Source organism: Pogoniulus pusillus, chromosome 13, assembly GCF_015220805.1.
Source record: "Pogoniulus pusillus isolate bPogPus1 chromosome 13, bPogPus1.pri, whole genome shotgun sequence".
Lineage (NCBI taxonomy): Eukaryota > Metazoa > Chordata > Aves > Piciformes > Lybiidae > Pogoniulus > Pogoniulus pusillus.
In genome coordinates, this window is record NC_087276.1 from 30265680 (window position 1) to 30284195 (window position 18516).

General features: G+C 44.9%; 1 protein-coding gene across 8 annotated transcripts in view; it reads right to left on the reverse strand.

Moving 5' to 3' along the window:
• The window catches only part of OTOA (otoancorin), a 43687-nt gene that overhangs the window by 18122 nt on the left and 7049 nt on the right, over positions 1-18516 (reverse strand). For 4 of the 8 annotated variants that reach the window (XM_064153783.1, XM_064153776.1, XM_064153777.1 and 1 more), the window contains 15 exons: positions 17000-17235; positions 16685-16788; positions 14478-14584; positions 12948-13087; positions 10390-10513; positions 9821-10036; positions 9092-9259; positions 8659-8799; positions 8042-8097; positions 7578-7695; positions 6698-6771; positions 5947-6082; positions 3606-3796; positions 2826-2919; positions 1542-1671 (listed from right to left, as the gene is read on the reverse strand). In XM_064153783.1, the coding sequence (XP_064009853.1) occupies positions 1542-1671; positions 2826-2919; positions 3606-3796; positions 5947-6082; positions 6698-6771; positions 7578-7695; positions 8042-8097; positions 8659-8799; positions 9092-9259; positions 9821-10036; positions 10390-10513; positions 12948-13087; positions 14478-14584; positions 16685-16788; positions 17000-17235 (2035 nt within the window). Of the gene's footprint in view, positions 1-1541; positions 1672-2825; positions 2920-3605; positions 3797-5946; positions 6083-6697; positions 6772-7577; positions 7696-8041; positions 8098-8658; positions 8800-9091; positions 9260-9820; positions 10037-10389; positions 10514-12947; positions 13088-14477; positions 14585-15426; positions 16102-16684; positions 16789-16897; positions 17236-18516 lie in introns of those variants that run through there. The other 4 variants (XM_064153779.1, XM_064153780.1, XM_064153781.1 and 1 more) reach the window with 4 other exon arrangements.

Consider the following 18516-nt stretch of genomic DNA (forward strand, 5'->3'; position numbering starts at 1 on the left):
CTTCACTGGCAGATTGATACTGGTCTTGGAATGCAGATGAGACAGCTCTGGAACGGCACTGAATGTGGGCTGTTCTGTCTTTGTGGTTCACACTGTTGTGACCCAGGCCTAGAAAAGCACATGTAAAGCACAAGCACACTGAAACACCTTGTGCTAAACCTTCTGTCCTGTGGCCAGTTTATGCTCTGATTGTTTCCTTGATCAAGAAGTGCACACAGAGGGACTAATGGTCTGCTCTTCCACCAGCTCAGTTCTGCCCTCTTAGAGCATGGTAATTGTGCAGTGACTGCTATGATCAACAGAGGGCATGGGGATTTTTCAGGCTGTGTGAAAACACATCTCTGTAGAACACCCTCTGCATCTCTCTGTATAGGAATACAGCACTACCATGAGCAAATTAATTCCCAGGTACAAACAGTCACCATTTGGAGCTGCTGTTACACCAGCAGATGGATCTCTGTGGTGGCTGAGGGCTTGCTGAGAGCTTGGACCTGTATTTTGTTAGGCAGAGAACCAAGAAGGAGACTTTCAAAGCCATAAAGGCAAACTACCAAACTCCTTGAAATTGCTGGGGTATCAGTTCCCAGCAGCACTTTTCAAAGCCTCTCCCACAGAAAGGTTGTTTTCTGTGGCGCAGGATGCCACAGCTTACAAATTCTGCTTGGGTCAACTTCAGGTGAGAGAAAGTTATATTTTAATAATAGAATACAGTTAACATACAGAGAGAGAGTGATTGGCATTGGAATGGGCTGCCCAGGGAGGTGGTGGAGTCACCATGCCTGGAGGTGTTTAGAAAAAGTCTGCATGAGGCACTTAGTGCCATGGTCTGGTTGATTGGCTAAGGCTGGGTGCTAGGTTGGGCTTGATGAGCTTGGAGGTCTCTTCCAACTTGGTTGATTCTATGATACATTATACAAAAAGAATAATCCATTTTTCATCAGAGATGCTAATAATTAGTTAGGTTGCTAATTAGAATACCTTTCAGATTATAAACCCTTTGTCCATTTCGACAGACAGAACACAGTGCCAGCAACGTCAGATTTAAAAGCAGTCAACATACGCTCCTGTCTGGCAAAGGATTAACCATGTGCAATCCTCTGGCACAGCAGTAACTTGTCACCTTCACAGGTTTTCAATGCAAGGATTTTCACTTAAGATTGCAGAGGAAAATAAAAACAAACCAAAAAGGAAAAATAAACAAAACCTCCAATTCAAATAATTAATGGTTGGTTGGTTGTTTACTTTGTGCATTCAGGAACATTCCAAGAGATGCTTAACCATGCAATCCTGTTATGAAATTGTTTCAGCAACTGCTTGATGTGTCAGACAACCACAGGCAATAGAACGAAGACTCTGGCTGTTTTCTGCCACAGTCTGCACTTCTAAGGTGCTTGATGTTTGACTTTTTACTGTCTGGCTTCCCAGAACACATTTGATGACCAAGGAGGGGGAAAAAAGTCTTTTTGTACTACATGCTCCCAGCCCCAAATGGTACCATTGTAAATCAGGCACTCTGCACAGGTATTGGGTGAAATACTGACCAGGTCTGGTGAGAGATGAGTCAGTGTTGGCAGTGGCATTGGCAACGGATTCAAATACAGTTGATAGAAGCTCTTCAGCTGAAGAAATTGGTCCTGTTGTCTTTGCTATTTGCAAAATGATATCTGGGTACTTCCAAAGGAAAGAAAGAATAAATAAGACATCTTTCTTCCTTTTAAAACAAGTTAATTTGCAGAGAAAGACTTGTGCAGAGCTCAGCAAAGTAGGGGTTAGTAGCAGCACAGCCCCTTCCTTTTTGTGCAGATGCTTCAGAAAAGGAAAGTAAACTTGCTGCTACTGAAAGGTCAAATGCACGTGTCTGGGAGGGGGAAAAATCAGAAACAAACCAAATTCTGAGTGATACTCCCTCTTGTATGCCCTCTCAGCTTCTGCTGACACCCAAGCACTGCCTGGTAGGAGTCTGTGATCAGATCCTCCTGTCGCAATGAGTTCCACCACTTTAGTCTGTGCAGTAAGGCAACTACTTTATTTTGTTTGTCTGAAATTTGCCAGATAAGTGCAAGAATTGAGCACAGGGATCCAATTAAAATTATGTGACATAACTTCAACTCATTCATTACTTCAGGCTCGTTTTCACCTCTCCTCCACCCTGCTAAACACCTTCCTCTCAGTTAAAGACTCCTATTCTATTTGGTCAATTTTAGAGATGATTTCCTGAGGAAAAGTTTGTTGATCATGCTTGCCTATTTCTGATGAGCAATGAATTCTTCATTCCAGTACAGTTTACTTCTGCACATAAAAAAATCAAGATTATAAGAACAAAGGAGAGCAAAGAAACTACAAAGTGCAATGCTAAGGCTATCAGTTATTGTTAACATGTGCTACACTGGCCCTAGGGCAAAGTGCTACATGAGTAAATGTTAATTTGACTAGCATGGTCCCATTATTAACAGGATAAGAAACATAACTGTCAAGGTTGTGAGTTAGGGCAATGGAGGAAACAACACTGCAAGTGTAAAGTACTAGAAATGTCTGAGTCTGACCACTCTAAATGCACCTTGTTCAAATTCTCTGCCTGACACTGTGCAGTTTTCCCTGTGTATATGCAAATAATTGTCTGTAGTAGCATTACTTGCAAGAAGAAATCTCAGAAGTGTTGGTGGAGTCAAGAATGTGTGAGACATTTACACAGGGCTCCTTGCCAGAGAATTGCCTACCTGGTTTAGCATTCAGGTTACATAATTTCCACTGCTTTATGACAGCCACAAAGCCAAATTCTACTAACATTATGTTCTTAACAGTTAAAAATCATAACAAAAGCATACCTTTTCAGCAAGGACATTTAGCTCCCCCTTTGACAGCAGGGATAGGAACGGTCCAACATCTAATGTTGTTTCAGCTGTCCAGTTGTTTGGGGAGCTGATGAAACAGTTTGGAAAATTCAATTAGCTTGCAATCAAAATTCTACTGTGGCTGTAAAGAAGATGGAGACTCCCTTATTATCAAAGGACACCTGGAAAATGTGTACTGGGCACAAGTTCCTCCTGGGGAGATTCTGATTAGACACAAGAGGAAAGATTTTCACAAGGACAATCAGCTATTGAAGTATCTCCCACAGGGAAGTGGAGGAGTCCCTAACACTGGAACTTCTCAGATCCAGCTGGAAAGGGTGCTGGGCCATCTTATCCAGACGGTGCTTTGCCCTCTGGCTGGCTCTCACTGTCACAGGTGCTTGCAGCCTTTATTTCTCTACTCATACCTGCACACTCACCACCCCACTACCATTTTCCTGTTCTTTGCATTCCTGCACCATTCTCTGCTTGTAATATCCTTTCTCTTGCCATGCCAGAGTCTGTTTGCCTGCCATTCCTCCAACATTAAACATTTGCTCCTTTTTCTCTGGCACTTAGGTCATGTGTGCATTTAGTTCTATTTATCACACAAGAACAGAAATGTCATTCTAGTGGACAGAGATCGCAAGCTCAGCCAGTGACAGAAGATGCTTTGTGTTGTTTCCACTGCAGCTGTACCTGGGCAAAGCAAACAGCTGGCATATGCATGGCTTAACCATCAGCATAAACAAGGAGATATATCTAATACCTTACCCATATAACTCGAGGAGTTTGTATTTAATTTCAGTCTTCTGCTCATGGCTGAGGTGTTGGCAGAGTTTGAATTGACCAAGGGCTGTTGCCATTGCCCTCAGGGACATTCTGCCATGTAGAAAGGCTGGAGGTAAGTGGCAGATTAGATTTCCAAGTAGGTCAACATCATATTCATCAGTGATGGAGTTATTCTGAAACAAGAAGCATTTACCTTGTTGGCAGAGTTAATCTTGGCTCTTGCCCTGTTATTGCTCAACTGCACCACAACCCTTTTAAGCTCTGTGACCCTTTAAGGAACAAAGCCACAACAGTTTTCACTGGCAATTTAATCTCTGGTTTTTGCAGAGACTACTTTATCCTTTTTTGCTTTTCCTAGTGCAACTGGTGGTATTCAATAAGCCCTTGTCAGAATTTTCAGTGTATTCCTCATTCCATATTGAAGCACACTTAACAAGTATTTACAACCCCACCTCCTGCCTCAATCTCTCTATCCAGGTGACCATCCAATGCCTGCAGAGGTGGTGCAGCATGTAGACTCCTCATGAGGCCCTTGTGGCAACAGGACCTCATGTTCTTGCTCTCAGAAGGCTTAGCTCTGAAGAGTTTCTCCTTCCCAAGGCAGGTGTCAAAACAGTCAGGATTATACAGCCAGTTACTATGTATAAGGACATGAATATTCACAGCTATGTCAACTACTCTCCCTTAAAAACCAGCAAATGCTGCAGCTCCCAGGCAGCAGAGGTTACATAATTCTCTTGGTACCACCACCTCTCCCACAGTGCTTCCTGTGCCACCCACAGCTCTACAGACCAGCATGGCTTGGACCAAGGGGGAACAGCTCCAGGTGCAACTGGGTCAGCTCCAGGCCAGCTGACTGTGGTCAGCAACCACATTCCATGAGAAGAATTTGTCATACAAATGAAGCCAAGGAAAAATTATTAAGGAAGCTATAAAAAGGTTTCCTTAGGCAAGGAACAATAAAATCAAAACAGTATAGAATAGAATCATAGAACACAGTCAATCAGGTTGGAAGAGAGCTCCAAGCTCATCCAGCCCAAGCTAGCACCCAGCCCTGGCCAATCCACCACACCATGGCACTAAGTGCCCCAGCCAGGCTTTTCATGAACACCTCCAGGCACGGCGACTCCACCACCTCCCTGGGCAGCCCATTCCAATGCCAATCACTCTCTCTGACAACAACTTCCTAACAACATCCAGCCTAGACCTGCCCTGCCACAACTTGAGACTCTGTCCCCTTGTTCTGTTGCTGGTTGCCTGGCAGAAGAGCCCAACCCCACCTGGCTACAGCCTCCCTTCAGGGAGTTGTAGACAGCAATGAGCTCTGCCCTGAGCCTCCTCTTCTCCAGGCTGCACACCCCCAGCTCCCTCAGCCTCTCCTCACAGGGTTTGTGTTCCAGGCCCCTCCCCAGCTTCGTTGCCCTTCTCTGGACACCTTCCAGTACCTCAACATCTCTCTTGAACTGAGAAGCCCAGAACTGGGCACAACACTCAAGGTGTGGCCTGACCAGTGCTGAGTACTAGGGAAGAATAACCTCCCTTGTCCTGCTGGCCACACTGCTCCTGAGCCAGCCCAGGATGCCATTGGCTCTCTTGGCCACCTGGGCACACTGCTGCCTCCTGTTCAGCTACTCTCTACCAGCACCCCCAGGTCTCTCTCTGCCTGGCTGCTCTCAGCTACTCTGTCCCCAGCCTGTAGTGTTGCTTGGGATTGTTGTGGCCAAAGTGCAGAACCCTGCACTTGGCCTTGCTCAGTCTCAAATTAAAAAAGCATAAGAACAGAGATGAGGTAAGTGAAGAACTTACATAGATGGTGACTGACATCACTATATGAAATGCAGGACAGGAATATATATGTGCAACCAGAGTCCCAGAATGGCTGAATTTGGAAGGGCCCTCTGGAGGTCACCCAGGCCATGCCCCTACTCAAAGCAGGTCAGCCACAGCAAGTTGTCTGGGACCCTGGCACTAAGAACTTGTCTGAGCTGAATGAGCCTAAGCTGCTGTTGCTTGTGAGGATGAAGAAATGAGCATGCTGAGTTATTGGCTTTTGGGCTCCCAGAGCTCCCCAGCTGTGGTTTCACTGCACACACAGAGCAGGGTGGTCTGTGTCTCAGGTTGCTGTCTGTATAGAGGAGACCATGAGTGTGTGCATGCAGAATGAGAGCACAAGCAGGCAAGATAACTTGGTGATCCACCAGGTGACAATAAAGAGAAAGAAAACTAACCCAGCACTACACTTACTTCAGAACTGTTAGTAGCTACTTACAGATTCGTTGGTAGCAGCTTCCCACCACTGCTGACCCCTCTTGGCCATACCTACCAAGCACTCCTGCACTTTTTGCAGGACAGTGTTCTCTTTGTAAAGGCCTGGATTCAAAAGGTCCAGCTCAGTCTTCCCCAGACTTTCAATAAAAGGGACACACAAAGGGTCTGAAACATACTCTAGGTACTCAGACCTGCAGAAAGAATTCAAACAGTGTCAGAACCTGATCAGAGCCTGACCTTTGTACACCCACAACCACACCCATCAAATCTGTGATGACAGAAAAATTCAGAGACAAGCCTAGACTTCAAAAACTATAAACCAGCCAGGCCAGAGAAGTGCTGCCATCAGCAACAGCACAAAGCAGCAACATTACAAACTCTGTCATTGCTGCCTCACCACTCCATCATGATTCAGCTGGCACACAGAGCACTTCAAGAGGGACTGGTTTCAAAAATCAAAGGAATCCACAACTGTGACAAAAATGAGCTGTATTAAAAGCCATCAGGTAGAATCATAGAATCAACCAGGTTGGAAGAGACCTCCAAGCTCATCCAGTCCAACCAAGCACCCAGCCCTATCCAGTCAACTAGACCATGGCACTAAGTGCCTCACCCAGGCTTTTCTTGATTAGCAGCTGTCACTCAGCACAGACTTTGGCTGCAGTCAGTGAGCACTTGCTATAAACCACCATCTGCAGGAATCATCTGCTTTCTTAGGACTGAGGAGGTTATTGAGGAGTGCTCAGAGGGATTACTCTGTACTGCTACAAATGCAGGAACTTAAGGTGTAGTAAGATGTAACTTACGGGAGAGCCATTAAGAGGAAGGGAGGAATAGATGCATTGGAGACTTCCCAAAACTTCCAAGCCAAACAATTAATCTAAAAGCAAGAAAAAATTAAGATCTTAGGCATCTGGATCTTTTGAAGAAGAAAATACAGTTATAAATCAGGATATATAAAACTCCTCAGAAAGCATTTTCTTTGGCTCTTTTTAAGTAGCAGAGAGTTTTCTTCTCTGTAGCTGTCAAGAGATAAAGCAGCCTATTATTTGTGTGCAGGAGAGCATTTGCATGCCTTCAAAAATCCTGTGTATTTCCAAAGAGATTACTCACAAATTACCAAGTTAGAAGGTTAGAAGGAATTTCATGCCATTCTTAAGTGACAAATGAAGTGATCACAATGAAGTATAACAGGCAAACTCACAGGTCAAAGATCTAAATGAGACACGTTAACAGACAAGTTCAGACATCTAAGGCTTTGCAAAAGTGAAAACAGAGTTAACCAAATCCTAATTTGATTAATCTCTCTGAAGGGGGCTTACAAAAAAGCTGGGGAGGGACTTTTCAGGCTATCAGGTAGTGACAGGACTAGGGGGACTGGAGCAAAGCTGGAGATGGGGAGATTCAGACTGGATGTGAGGAGGAAGTTGAGCATGAGAGTGGTGAGAGGCTGGAATGGGTTGCCCAGGAGGTGGTTGAGGCCCCATCCCTGGAGGTGTTTAAGGCCAGGCAGGATAAGCCTCTGGCCAGACTGATCAAGGATAGGGTGTCCCTGCCATGGCAGGGGGGTTGGAACTAAGATGATCCTTGTGGTCCCTTCCAACCCTGACTGATTCTATGATTCTAATTTATGCACTGTTTGGCTATGGAGTGGTTCATGCACACAAAATCTTATTTGGATTTTACCTGATATGGAGAAAGCAGCTGAAGATTGTTCTCAAAGAATTTAAAACTGCTCAGAAACATCTCTGTGCCCATACTTTCAATGAGCTGACAAGTTACTCCTTTCACAAGCTGTCCTGTGCTGATAGGAAAAGCAAAGTTCAATCTCTGGAATACTTAAGCAGGATCTAGTCCTTACTCCCCACAATCATGTCCTAAGATACACTTTCTTGACCACCTCTCTTGACCTGCTTCTTGAAATTGAGAAGCTACTGGAGGTTAAAATGTAATCTAATTTAAAGCTACTGACTAAGCCTTAACATTTGTATATTTTAAGACTCTTTTTAATGAGGAAGGAGAACTACCCTCTGGTATCAATAAGCATAAGCACTATGTGGTTATTTTGTGCTATCTTACCTTTACCTCAGTCACTCATCACAAAACTTTGTGGGCTTCAACCCCATTTCCAGAGAGACTGATACCCATACCTGAGAAGATCAACAGGAGAGCTTTCCTTAGACAGTGATTCATACAGATACAAAGCCTGGAACAAAAACCAATAGATTTAAGGTTAAGCTTAGTAATTCAATTGCAAGGTGCAATAACTACTCTAAGGTTTTTGTATGCTTAACTTCTCTTATGTACTCTAAAGGCATTTCTACAGTCCAGCCTGGCCAACCAAAAGGTTTGACATCCAGTGCTGAATTCACTTCTCACAAGACATAACTGACTGGCACCATGGGATGATGTTAAACACGTCCATGGCATGCAGCCACAGAATCGTTTAGGTTTGAAAGGATCATCTGGTCCAACCTTGTATCTCTCTGGATAGAGAGGGTTGACTGTAGATGCAAATCTCTCCTATAAAGTAATGGAAATAGAACATCTATGCTCAGAATATTGAAGACTTCTAAATGCTGCATATCAGTGCTTTCCTTTACATACCATTGTCTCTTAATGGCCAGGCTCTAGGTGACCTCTGGTTGCTTTTAACAAGATATTTGTGGCAGTTAATTTATTTTACCTATGCTCCTTGAATATGTGTATTACAATGCTCCAGTCACACTAAATTGCAGTGGAGTGGGAACTGCACAATAATTTTTACCTGGCTACTCCTTAGTTCTTTTACTTTGATCATTGAAGAATTATACCCAGTCTGCTTCCATAGATCAGAAAGAGAGATTTCTCTAAAGAAAGCTCCTTGTATATCTTTGACTGAGGAAGAAAAGTCTCCAGATGCAGTTATCTAAAAGGAGGAACAGATAAATACATGGCATTTCAGAACTGATGCTTAGATTTACAGGATTTGCCCTTCCTTCTATTCTGTGTAATATTTCTCCTAAGAGGATAAAAGTAAAAACATGCCAGCGTTAAAAATGGCACAGGACTAAGCAGTAGAGAGCCTTCAAAATACACTCGGTGTGTGGAAAACCCACTGGAAACATTACCCAGTGAGCTAGAACAGACATCTCTGTGACAACATTTTAAATGTGCTCTTGTACAGAGAGAACCTGCTACATGCTCAACTTTATAATCACCTTCCTGAGGATCCCTTGCTGCTGCACAGGTGATAAGTCAGATAAGTACTGGGACGCTGTGCCGCGAATCATCTGAGAAAGCTCCTTGGGGTTCATGCTGTAGAACGCCTGGGTGCTAACACCAGCTACCAGTGTGCCCATCTGGCTAACATTATAGGATGATAAAACCTGCAGAGACAACAGCACAAACAAACCAAGTTTTCTGGCAGCATGTCTATTTAAAAGCAGAAGTTAATAAAGAAATCAAAACTGTTATTGTTGCATACTTAATCACATTTCTTGCTTGGGGATGCACTCCACGCAGACATCTTTCCATTCAGACAGGGAATAAATCCAACAGTTTTCTCAGAGGGTCCTTTCCCCTCCCCCCCAGATTACAGAGAGGATCTTGATTCCTTCCACTGCAGTATATTTGAATACATTTGATCATGCCAATTCTGCTCAGGGCAGTGACACAGACAAAATTATATATATAAGTGCCAGATTCAAATGGTCATTCTCCCTGTTACTGTTGAATTAATTTGGGAGGTGCAGTCTTAGATGTTTTTATTTGACTGGAACAACATTTTCAGAAGTCTCCTAGTAAACTTTGCAAATTCTGCAGCTGTCTTTTAGAAAAGCCATTCCTCATTTAGAAGAGCCATTGCTCATTTAGAAAAGCCATTCCTCATTTAGAAGAGTCATTCCACTTTTGAAACCACAAGGTAAGAAAGCTATTAGCAGAGGTACCTTTTCATAAGAGAGGTATTTACTGGATAAAATCATAACTTGACTCTTTGCCCACCCAGAGACTTGGTTTAATGTTGCAATAGCATTATGTACTGCTTCAGGTGACAGAGATTCCAGCTGACTTGAAGTTACTCCAACCACAGCACCTGAGAGAGCTCCAAGGACATCATTCAGCGTCTGGTTTTGCGTGGCGATCTTCAGGAGTTGAGATCTGAGCTAAAGAAAACAATAAAAGCAGGTGGGGAACAGAAATCTGCCAAGAACTGATTTTCATTACCACTGAAAACTTCGACTTGAGTTTCTGCAGTAGGCAGTGGCAACCATTTAGTGACCACACACTTCATAGAAATCCAAAAATGTCATCAAATATGGAGTAGGAGGAAACAGAGAGAAAAGAATGAGCACCAAAAATGTCTTTCACACTTTGCATTACATGACCAAAAGTTATTTCCACCTTTTTCTTAGATCCCAGTCATTTTTCACTCTTTTCCTTCCAAATGCAGCAAGAAAGTTCTTTTTCCTCTGTTTTCAGGATTAGATTAGCCAAGAAGAATGAGTACTGTACCCACCTTCTGAACCTCAGCCTGGAAGCCTCTCAATTGATTGCATTTCATCATTTGATGAAGTAAAGCCCGAGCCACAGCAGCATCCATCTGCTCCACGTCATCACAAAAGCAAACCAGTAAGCCTAGCCTGTGTAGATGAAAACACATCAACTAACTTTTGACATAAAAGGTGTCATCCTCAGGAAGCTGGAAAAGAATATGGCATAGCCTACTTGTGCTCCAAAACTGAATCACTGCTGTTGCTACTGCCTTAAACTGTAATCTTTACAACTCCACATGGCCTGAAACTGGCCCATAAGACACATGCATGGTTCTCTGTTCAGCTGAACTCTACCCAGGTTGCTTGTGCCGTCAGAAATGTCACTTTCCTGATTCCATTTGTCCACAGGTGGATTTTCCCAGATAACAACTCTAGTCCCCCTCGGCACAATTCGCAGTATAAGCTCTGCTTTGAAAAGGATGCAAGGTTAAAGCAGTCTCTAGGAGTGGCTTGCTGAGTTCTTATCTGGAGTGGGTGTTTTGAGTTCTAACCCCTGCTTGGCTTTCACTTGCAGCGGATCTCATTCCTGCGCCAGAGCAGCAGTCAGCCTGCGTCGTTTTGGGTTTGAAGAGCTGCTGCTGCGCTGCACACCAAGCGCACGACTGGCCGACGGGCGGAGGCGGGTCTCGTTCAGCACTGCCCAGGAGGCACTGCCGCGGCTCAGTCCCAGCTGTGCCAGCACAGCAGCTTGCGAGGCAGTGTTGTGAGCCAGGAGCAGAGCTGTTTTCTTCACGGCACCTGCGCACTGATGTTGGAGTCAGCATTTCCATTAACCTCTGCAAACTGCAACCACACCACGGCAGGTGGACAGAAGCAGTCACACTGTTGGGTGTAGGCACCTGCTGTAGGCAGCATTTGGACTTAGGCCCTGTGCCTATTTGCTGCCATTCCCTGCAGCCTGGCACAGAAGGTCTGAGTTGTTCATCTCTCTCTCTGGACTTCAACCTTCATCGCCACGGTGGCGAATTCGTGTGTGGGAAGCCTGTAACAATCCCCTGGCCCTGCAAACAACTAGTCCTGGCAGGACGAGAACCTACACAGCCCAGCCCTCCTGACACAGTCTCTGCTTTTTAGCATTTCAGTGGTGCAAGGTATGGGCAGAGTCTGGGCAATAAAGTCCAGAGGTGGACTAAATCAAGAGCAGGCAATGCTGCAGCACTGCCACAAGCTCAGTGAAATCCCGCAGCGCAGAAAGGCTTAGCATTTAGTTCATCCAGTCCCTCAACAACAGCCTGCCTAGCAGTACAACAAAACACTGCTTCAGCAGCCCATCTGAATTCATGGGACATCTTCCAACTGACACACAAATCAAAGAAACATCTGTAACTGCATTTTTTATAACAAATAATTACCCTCTGATGCATTATCACACAGCCACCAAGAGCTCTTCGTCTCCTTTGGGATCAGCGGCAATGAACACTACTACTTCTTAAAAGCGCATTTAAATCATCAGTATGTTTAAAGGGAGTCATATAAAATAAGTGTGCTGAAAAAATGGAGTATGTTAAGGACTATGCAGCATGACATTCCACTCATCTGTGAGCACCTGGCACCTCTCATGAGTGGCAAAATGATTATTGAGACTCCTGACACTGAAATGTAGAGTGTGGGCACAAATCTTCTCTCGCTTACATCTCCGACAAGCAGCAGTACTTCAGGGGAGGCAGGGAGTTAGACTGCAACAATGACAGGAGCTCTGAAGACATAAAACATACTCCCCATTACTTTAAAACTCCAAGGTATCCCCCAAGGAGACTACAAATAAGTTCAGGCAGTGGTGTCTTGGGACTAAATACATCCATCTACATGACTGTAAATGTGAACGTGGAGTAGAGCAGTTTCTCACAGGTAGCTCACTGCGTATTTACAAGTAAGAGCAGTTTCTTTTGCTTACTCTTTTATCATTATTAAAGCAAGTCCAGTGCCAGTTTGATAGCCTTGAAAATGCAGTTCCCTGCTCACACATAGAACAGTCAGATGCATTCAAACCTTGCAGAACCTAAAGAGCACAGCAGGATGGGCTTTATACCTCTTTACTTTGTGACCTCTTTGGTGACACCCACACCAGTTAAAATACACTTCCAGTCCTGCTTGGCAGGAACTAAGATTTCTTCCTTCAGTCCTACCTGTAACATGACTTCCACAGAACACCCCCATCCTCTGTGATTCAAACAGCCAAGGCAACTCATGTGCAGCTACCTCAATTTATTTTATTGCTGTACTGCACAATGTGATGGAGCCTTGGCTGGGTCCCCCAGGCACTACAGTAGGCCTCCTACTAATACTACAGACAACTCCTTGCTGTGGAGCAGGAGACAAAGCATTAGCTGATTAGGCACACCTCCAACAATTCATAAAGGAGCAATTCTTCATTGTTGCTAAACAGAGTTGGATTTCAGCCTAGATTTTTCTGCTGGAAGGAAAAAGATATGCCACATCAACAATATCAGCAGCTACTTAGTGTTCCTCTCTTTCCTCCTTATTCATTCTCTCCATAAAAGAAAGAGAAAAGCAGTCTTGCCTGTAGATAGTGGAAGTGTTTCTCATATCAAATCCTGATGAGTTGATTCTTTCCAGGAAAGCTTGTGCAAGCTCTGGTGTGATATCATACACTGTGTCCAACTGCTTTGTTGCATTGTCATAGCTAAGGAACAGCCTTATCTGACCAGCACAAACAAAATCATCCATCAGTCACATTCAGTGGAGTATATGTTTGACACTAAAATAATTGACTTGCAGACAGAGTAAGTAGACAGATTGAGATAATAGAGCATTTTGGAAGGCAAAGCTGAGTAAGCAATTCTCTATCAAATAACTGAAGGTCAATTATTAGTTCCTCTCTTTCAGCAAAAGTCACAGAAGACACAGATAATAATTACATATTAACAATAGGCACTTTCAGACTCCATAAGCAGAGGAATGCCAAATGGCTGACAACACTATAATTAAAACATAGCAACTTCTTTTTCATGTTTAAGTTTGCAGTTGCATTCATCTAGTTTGCAATTGTGTGCATGTTGTTTGCAGTTGCCATCACTGCAATGGGATGAGATTGAGAAGTGCAGGGTTCTACACTTTGGCCACAACAACCTCAAGCAGTGCTACAGGCTGGGGACAGAGTGACTGAGAGAAGCCAGGAAGAAAGAGACCTGGGTGTGCTGGTAGAGAGTAGCTGAAGATGAGGCAGTAGTGCCCAGGTGAGCAGCAGAGCCAATGGCATCCTGGCCTGGATTAGGAGCAGTGTGGCCAGCAGGACAAGGGAGGTTCTTCTGCCCCTGTGCTCAGCACTGCTCAGGCCACAGCTTGAGTGCTGTGTCCAGTTCTGGGCTCCTCAATTCAAGAGAGATGTTGAGGTGCTGGAAGGTGTCCAGAGAAGTGCAACAAAGCTGGAGGGGGGCCTGGAGCACAGCCCTGTAAGGAGAGGCTGAGGGAGCTGGGGGTGTGCAGCCTGGAGAAGAGGAGGCTCAGGGCAGACCTCATTGCTGTCTACAACTACCTGCAGGAAGGCTGTAGCCAGGTGGGGTTGGGCTCTTCTGCCAGGCAACCAGCAACAGAACAAGGGGACACAGTCTCAAGTTGTGCCAGGGGAGGTTCAGGCTGGATGTTAGGAGGAAGTTGCTGGCAGAGTGATTGGCATTGGAATGGGCTGCCCAGGGAGGTGGTGGAGTTGCTGTCCCTGGAGGTGTTCAGGAAAAGCCTGGCTGGGGCACTTAGTGCCATGGTCTGGTTGATTGGCTAGGGCTGGGTGCTAGGTTGGGCTGGATGAGCCTGGAGGTGTCTTCCAACCTGGTTGGTTCTATGATTTAGGTGATCCTGCCCTGGCAGGGGAGTTGGACTAGATGGTCTCTGGAGGTCTCTTCCAGCCCCTAACACTCTGTGATTCTTTGTTTCTTAAGCCATCTCTGTTTATATATTTATCAAGTAGCTTTGGTCTTAGAGTAGCTTAGAGTCTTAGAGGGGTTTATTAGTGTCATATATTTTGGGGTTTCAGTTCCAATGACAGATAGATGAAGCTTAACAATGATCTATCTAACCACATTTTGCTACTCACTTCATTGAGATTAATTTTCAGGATTTCTTCCAGTGGGAGATGGACCATGTATCTTCCCAAAATCCATAAACTTTCTGCACTCACCCAGGATGTGGATTCATTGAGCTCTGTTTTGTACAAAACAAACACTACAATATTAAAGGCAGTCATTCTTTCTCAAACCTGCTGTCCCCAGTATATTCTGAGTGGTAACTAATTTAAAACAATGCATCTGCAAATCAGAGAAACCCTTAGCAGAGAGTCAGGGCCCCTCCATTTGCTAGATTTCAGCACTACCTTTTTATGAGCCCATACATCTTTTTTTTTTTGTTTTAATGAAAATGAAACAGTGTTTCAAATGTCTCAAGTGTTTCCACATGAAAAAGATTCATGCTTTCTGTTGTCAAAATAGGAAACAGACCAAGTGTGGGACAGGAAAAATTAAACCATCAGAGCAGCATTTTTTTTTGCATTCAGCTTTCCTAATCTAATCTATGAAATATATTATTTAGGGACAGCAAGAAGACACAATACCTCATAACACTTTCTGCCTCTCACGTGTCATTACTGATGATACCAATCTGGTTTATTCTATGGTTTCTGCATAACTCAATGTTTTTAACATATGAAATGTGATAACTGGCTGAGAGATAAAGAAATTCCTTTAAAAGCTCGACTCTAAGAGACAGAAGCCACATGTCATCTCCTGCTCACCAAGCAAGCCAGCTGCAGGGGCTGCCTGGCACAGCAGGGAGATGCAGGACGATGGAAGAGCCCCCTGCACTTGTGCAGGCACAGCAGAGCACAGTGACAAGCTGTCACCAGTATTAACAAAAATGTGTCAAGGTGACCCCAGAAGCACCATGAATTTGAGCTCCTTTCACGTTTCTTTTCTGCTGAGCTACAGTGAGGAAGATGCTGCCCCTGCAGTGGGCTGATCCCCACCTCAGGTGAGCCCAGTGCTACTCACATGCAAAGTTAAAGTGACTAACTCAGGCCACTGCAGGACTCCTCTGCTGTCCCATGCTCTGTGCTGTGACACGTGGTGCACAGACATACCTGAGAGCTTTAGACTTGCCAACTTGGATACAGGTAGCAGTCCAACTGTGCCTGCTCAGGGCTGATGGGCTCTGCAGCTCATGTAACCAGAACTAGCTGGTAATCAGTCCACGCCCAATGCTTTCGGGAGTGGCCTCACCGTATCTGCAATGCTTTGCACCTGAAGCAGCAACCAGGAGGCAAGACACGGTGATTCTCAGACCCTCCCGAGCTGGGTGGTCTTTCATGAGCTGTGAGCTCACTGATGTTTCAGACACAGCCCAGGATGTCTGATGCTCGGAGATTTTCCCGGGACTACCGAGTATCATCAGGCAAGGTCTGCATCTCTGCTCCCCCAGTAAGGCATGGGCAGTAATACCACCCAAAGCATTATCAACAGCTTCCCCTTTACCACTCCATGAGTTACTCTAATATTTTGAACCAGCAGAAGGCCCAGAAGCCAAATTTAGCTCCACCGAGGCAAGAGGACATTTTGCTTTTGATTTCCCGGGAAAGAGGAAGAAGTGATCCATCTAAAAGCAAACCGTTCCCCCGACAGCACTGCTGGGGTGCTCGGTGAAACCCGAGCGCTGACTCTGCTGCTGCTGCTGCTGCTGCTGCTGCCACTTTACAGCCCCCTCGTGGAGCCTCTTCTGCATTGTCCCAGCTGCGGCACATCTGTTTAAGAGTCATTAACAAAGCAAACAGATGTGGGTAAAATGCATACACCCCAGAATTAATTAAAGTTTTGTCCCTTTCCTGAGTGAGTCAGTGCCACGGGCAGTAAAACTTCCACAACACTCTGCATTTGTTTTGCCTTTTTAAACGGTGCATTGGCTGATAGCTTCTGAGGTCTCTTTTTCCAGCCTGGATAGGAGTGCAGAAGTGAAGTGAACAACATGCCTGTGCAGAGCACCTCACAATTGTATCCTATTTAAGTCTTACAAAACAAGACTTGAGCACAGCTCTCTGCAGACGAGACGAAAAGCAAGCATCCTCGGGGAACTCTTAGCTGTGAAAACCAAATGCATTATGCTTTCTGTATTCTGGAGAAAAGGTATTCAAGGCAGCTGCTTTTAAATGGGCCTGTGTTAAATCTAGGAGACAATTCAGTACAATGGATAGGCCTTCAGCTGAGAATTGTTTCAATCTTACAATTAGCCAGCAAAGATCCTTTGTACCGAACGTACCGCTCGTGTTATGGGATTTCTGCAGCATCTGCTTCATCCAGCCATAGAGAGCTCTCTGTGCATTTGCTGAGGTTTGATCATAGAGGTCCTTGAACACTGCTGACCTAAGTGACACAAAGGCATGCTCACGTTAGTTCACTAATGAATGAACTGTTTAAATCATACACGTGGAGAAATGCTTTGAGAAGCAGTGATGCAAGCAGAAAGCTGTACCTGGAAAACAGGCTCAGACCATAGAGTGACCTCTTTGCAAAGGTCTCTGTAGTCAGCAAACACTACATAGCATTCATTGTGTCTAGGTGAGGAAAGGCTTACAGGTTCCTGAAAGCATCCTCCAGCAGAAAGTCTGGGAGGCTCCCAACGATACCAGGTTGGAGGTAGCTCGCTGCTGACACACGCAAAAGCTGGCTTAGGATATCCACACAGTCCAGAGCATTCAGGGCCACAAAACATCTGTCCAGTGTTATAAGGAACAAGGTCCTGTTTACTCCTGGGCTTTGAAAGATTTTCTCTCTAGTCTTGTCCCAATCCAGAATAATATTTCCAATTTCCTGCAAGCAACAAAAGGTTAAAAGAACATCTCTTTAATTCAATAATCTGAAAATGAGGTGAGACCTCATCTTCAATACTGTGTTCAGTTTTGGGCTCCCCAGTTGAAGAGGGACAGGAATCTGCTGCAGAGGATCCAGTGGATGGCTACAAGGATGATTAGGGGAGTGGAGGGCATGGCTGATGAGGAGAGGCTGAGGGACCTGGGGCTGCTTAGTATGGAGAAGAGAAGACTGAGAGGATATTTGATAAATGCTTATAAGTATCTGAAGGCTGCCAGGAGGGGGGGACAGGCTCTGCTCACTGCTCCTGGGATAGGACAAGGAGCAATGGGTGTAAATTGCAGCACAGGAGGTTCTGCCTCAACACAAAGGGGAGCTTCTTTACTGGAAGGGTCACAGAGCACTGGCACAGGCTACCCAGAGAGGTTGTGGAGTCTCCTTCTATAGAGACTTTCAAGGCCTGTCTGGATGTGTTCCTCTGTGATCTGTGTTAGGTAGTATTGTCCTCCTCTGGCAGGGGAGTTGGACTCGATGATCTCCTTGGGTCTCTTCCAACCCCTAACATCCTGTGAGCCTGTGAATATATTGCTACTTTGGAGGCCTAACAGAAAGCACTCCACAAAAAAATATGGTTCTGTTCTCAGAAAAAATAGCTGCAAAATACTTTCTGGTTGCATTATTTCAGATAATTCCTTTCTGGCATCAGCCAAAGACCAACCTGTATCTTCTGACAAAAATCAAAATGAAACCCAGCAAAGTAATCCAAATAGCTGAGGTTACAGTCTGTGCTCTCATGAAAGAATTAATTACTTGGAAAATGAAATGATAACTGAAGGGGTACTACTTCATACATATTTTAATATATAGATACTCTAGAATAGACTTTTTCCCATGCAGTACTTCTTGCAGCCATTACCACAAATATCCCCTTCACAAGATGGGCCAAAATCAAAGAGCCAAGCCTAGAGAATAAAGCCACTCTAGTTGGGGCTCTGTCTCACAAGCCAACATGTCCAGGGCAGGCTGTTCAGCGCTGTTAATCCCAGGCTTGGTGACTTGTTCAGGCAGTCTTGGAAGAACTGGGTGTGCTGTTGGAGAAGATGAATCTACACTTGGTTGAAAGGGTTTATGCTCTCCTGCTCTGGCTCCCCCTGCATGCTGCACACCTGTCCTGTGTGCTTTGGCAGCAGGAGCTGCAGCACCAGTGTTTGAACAGTGGAGTAAACACTCTTTGTTCTGGACAGTCACCTCATGTCCCTGGGGAAACGCTCTCCCTTTTTC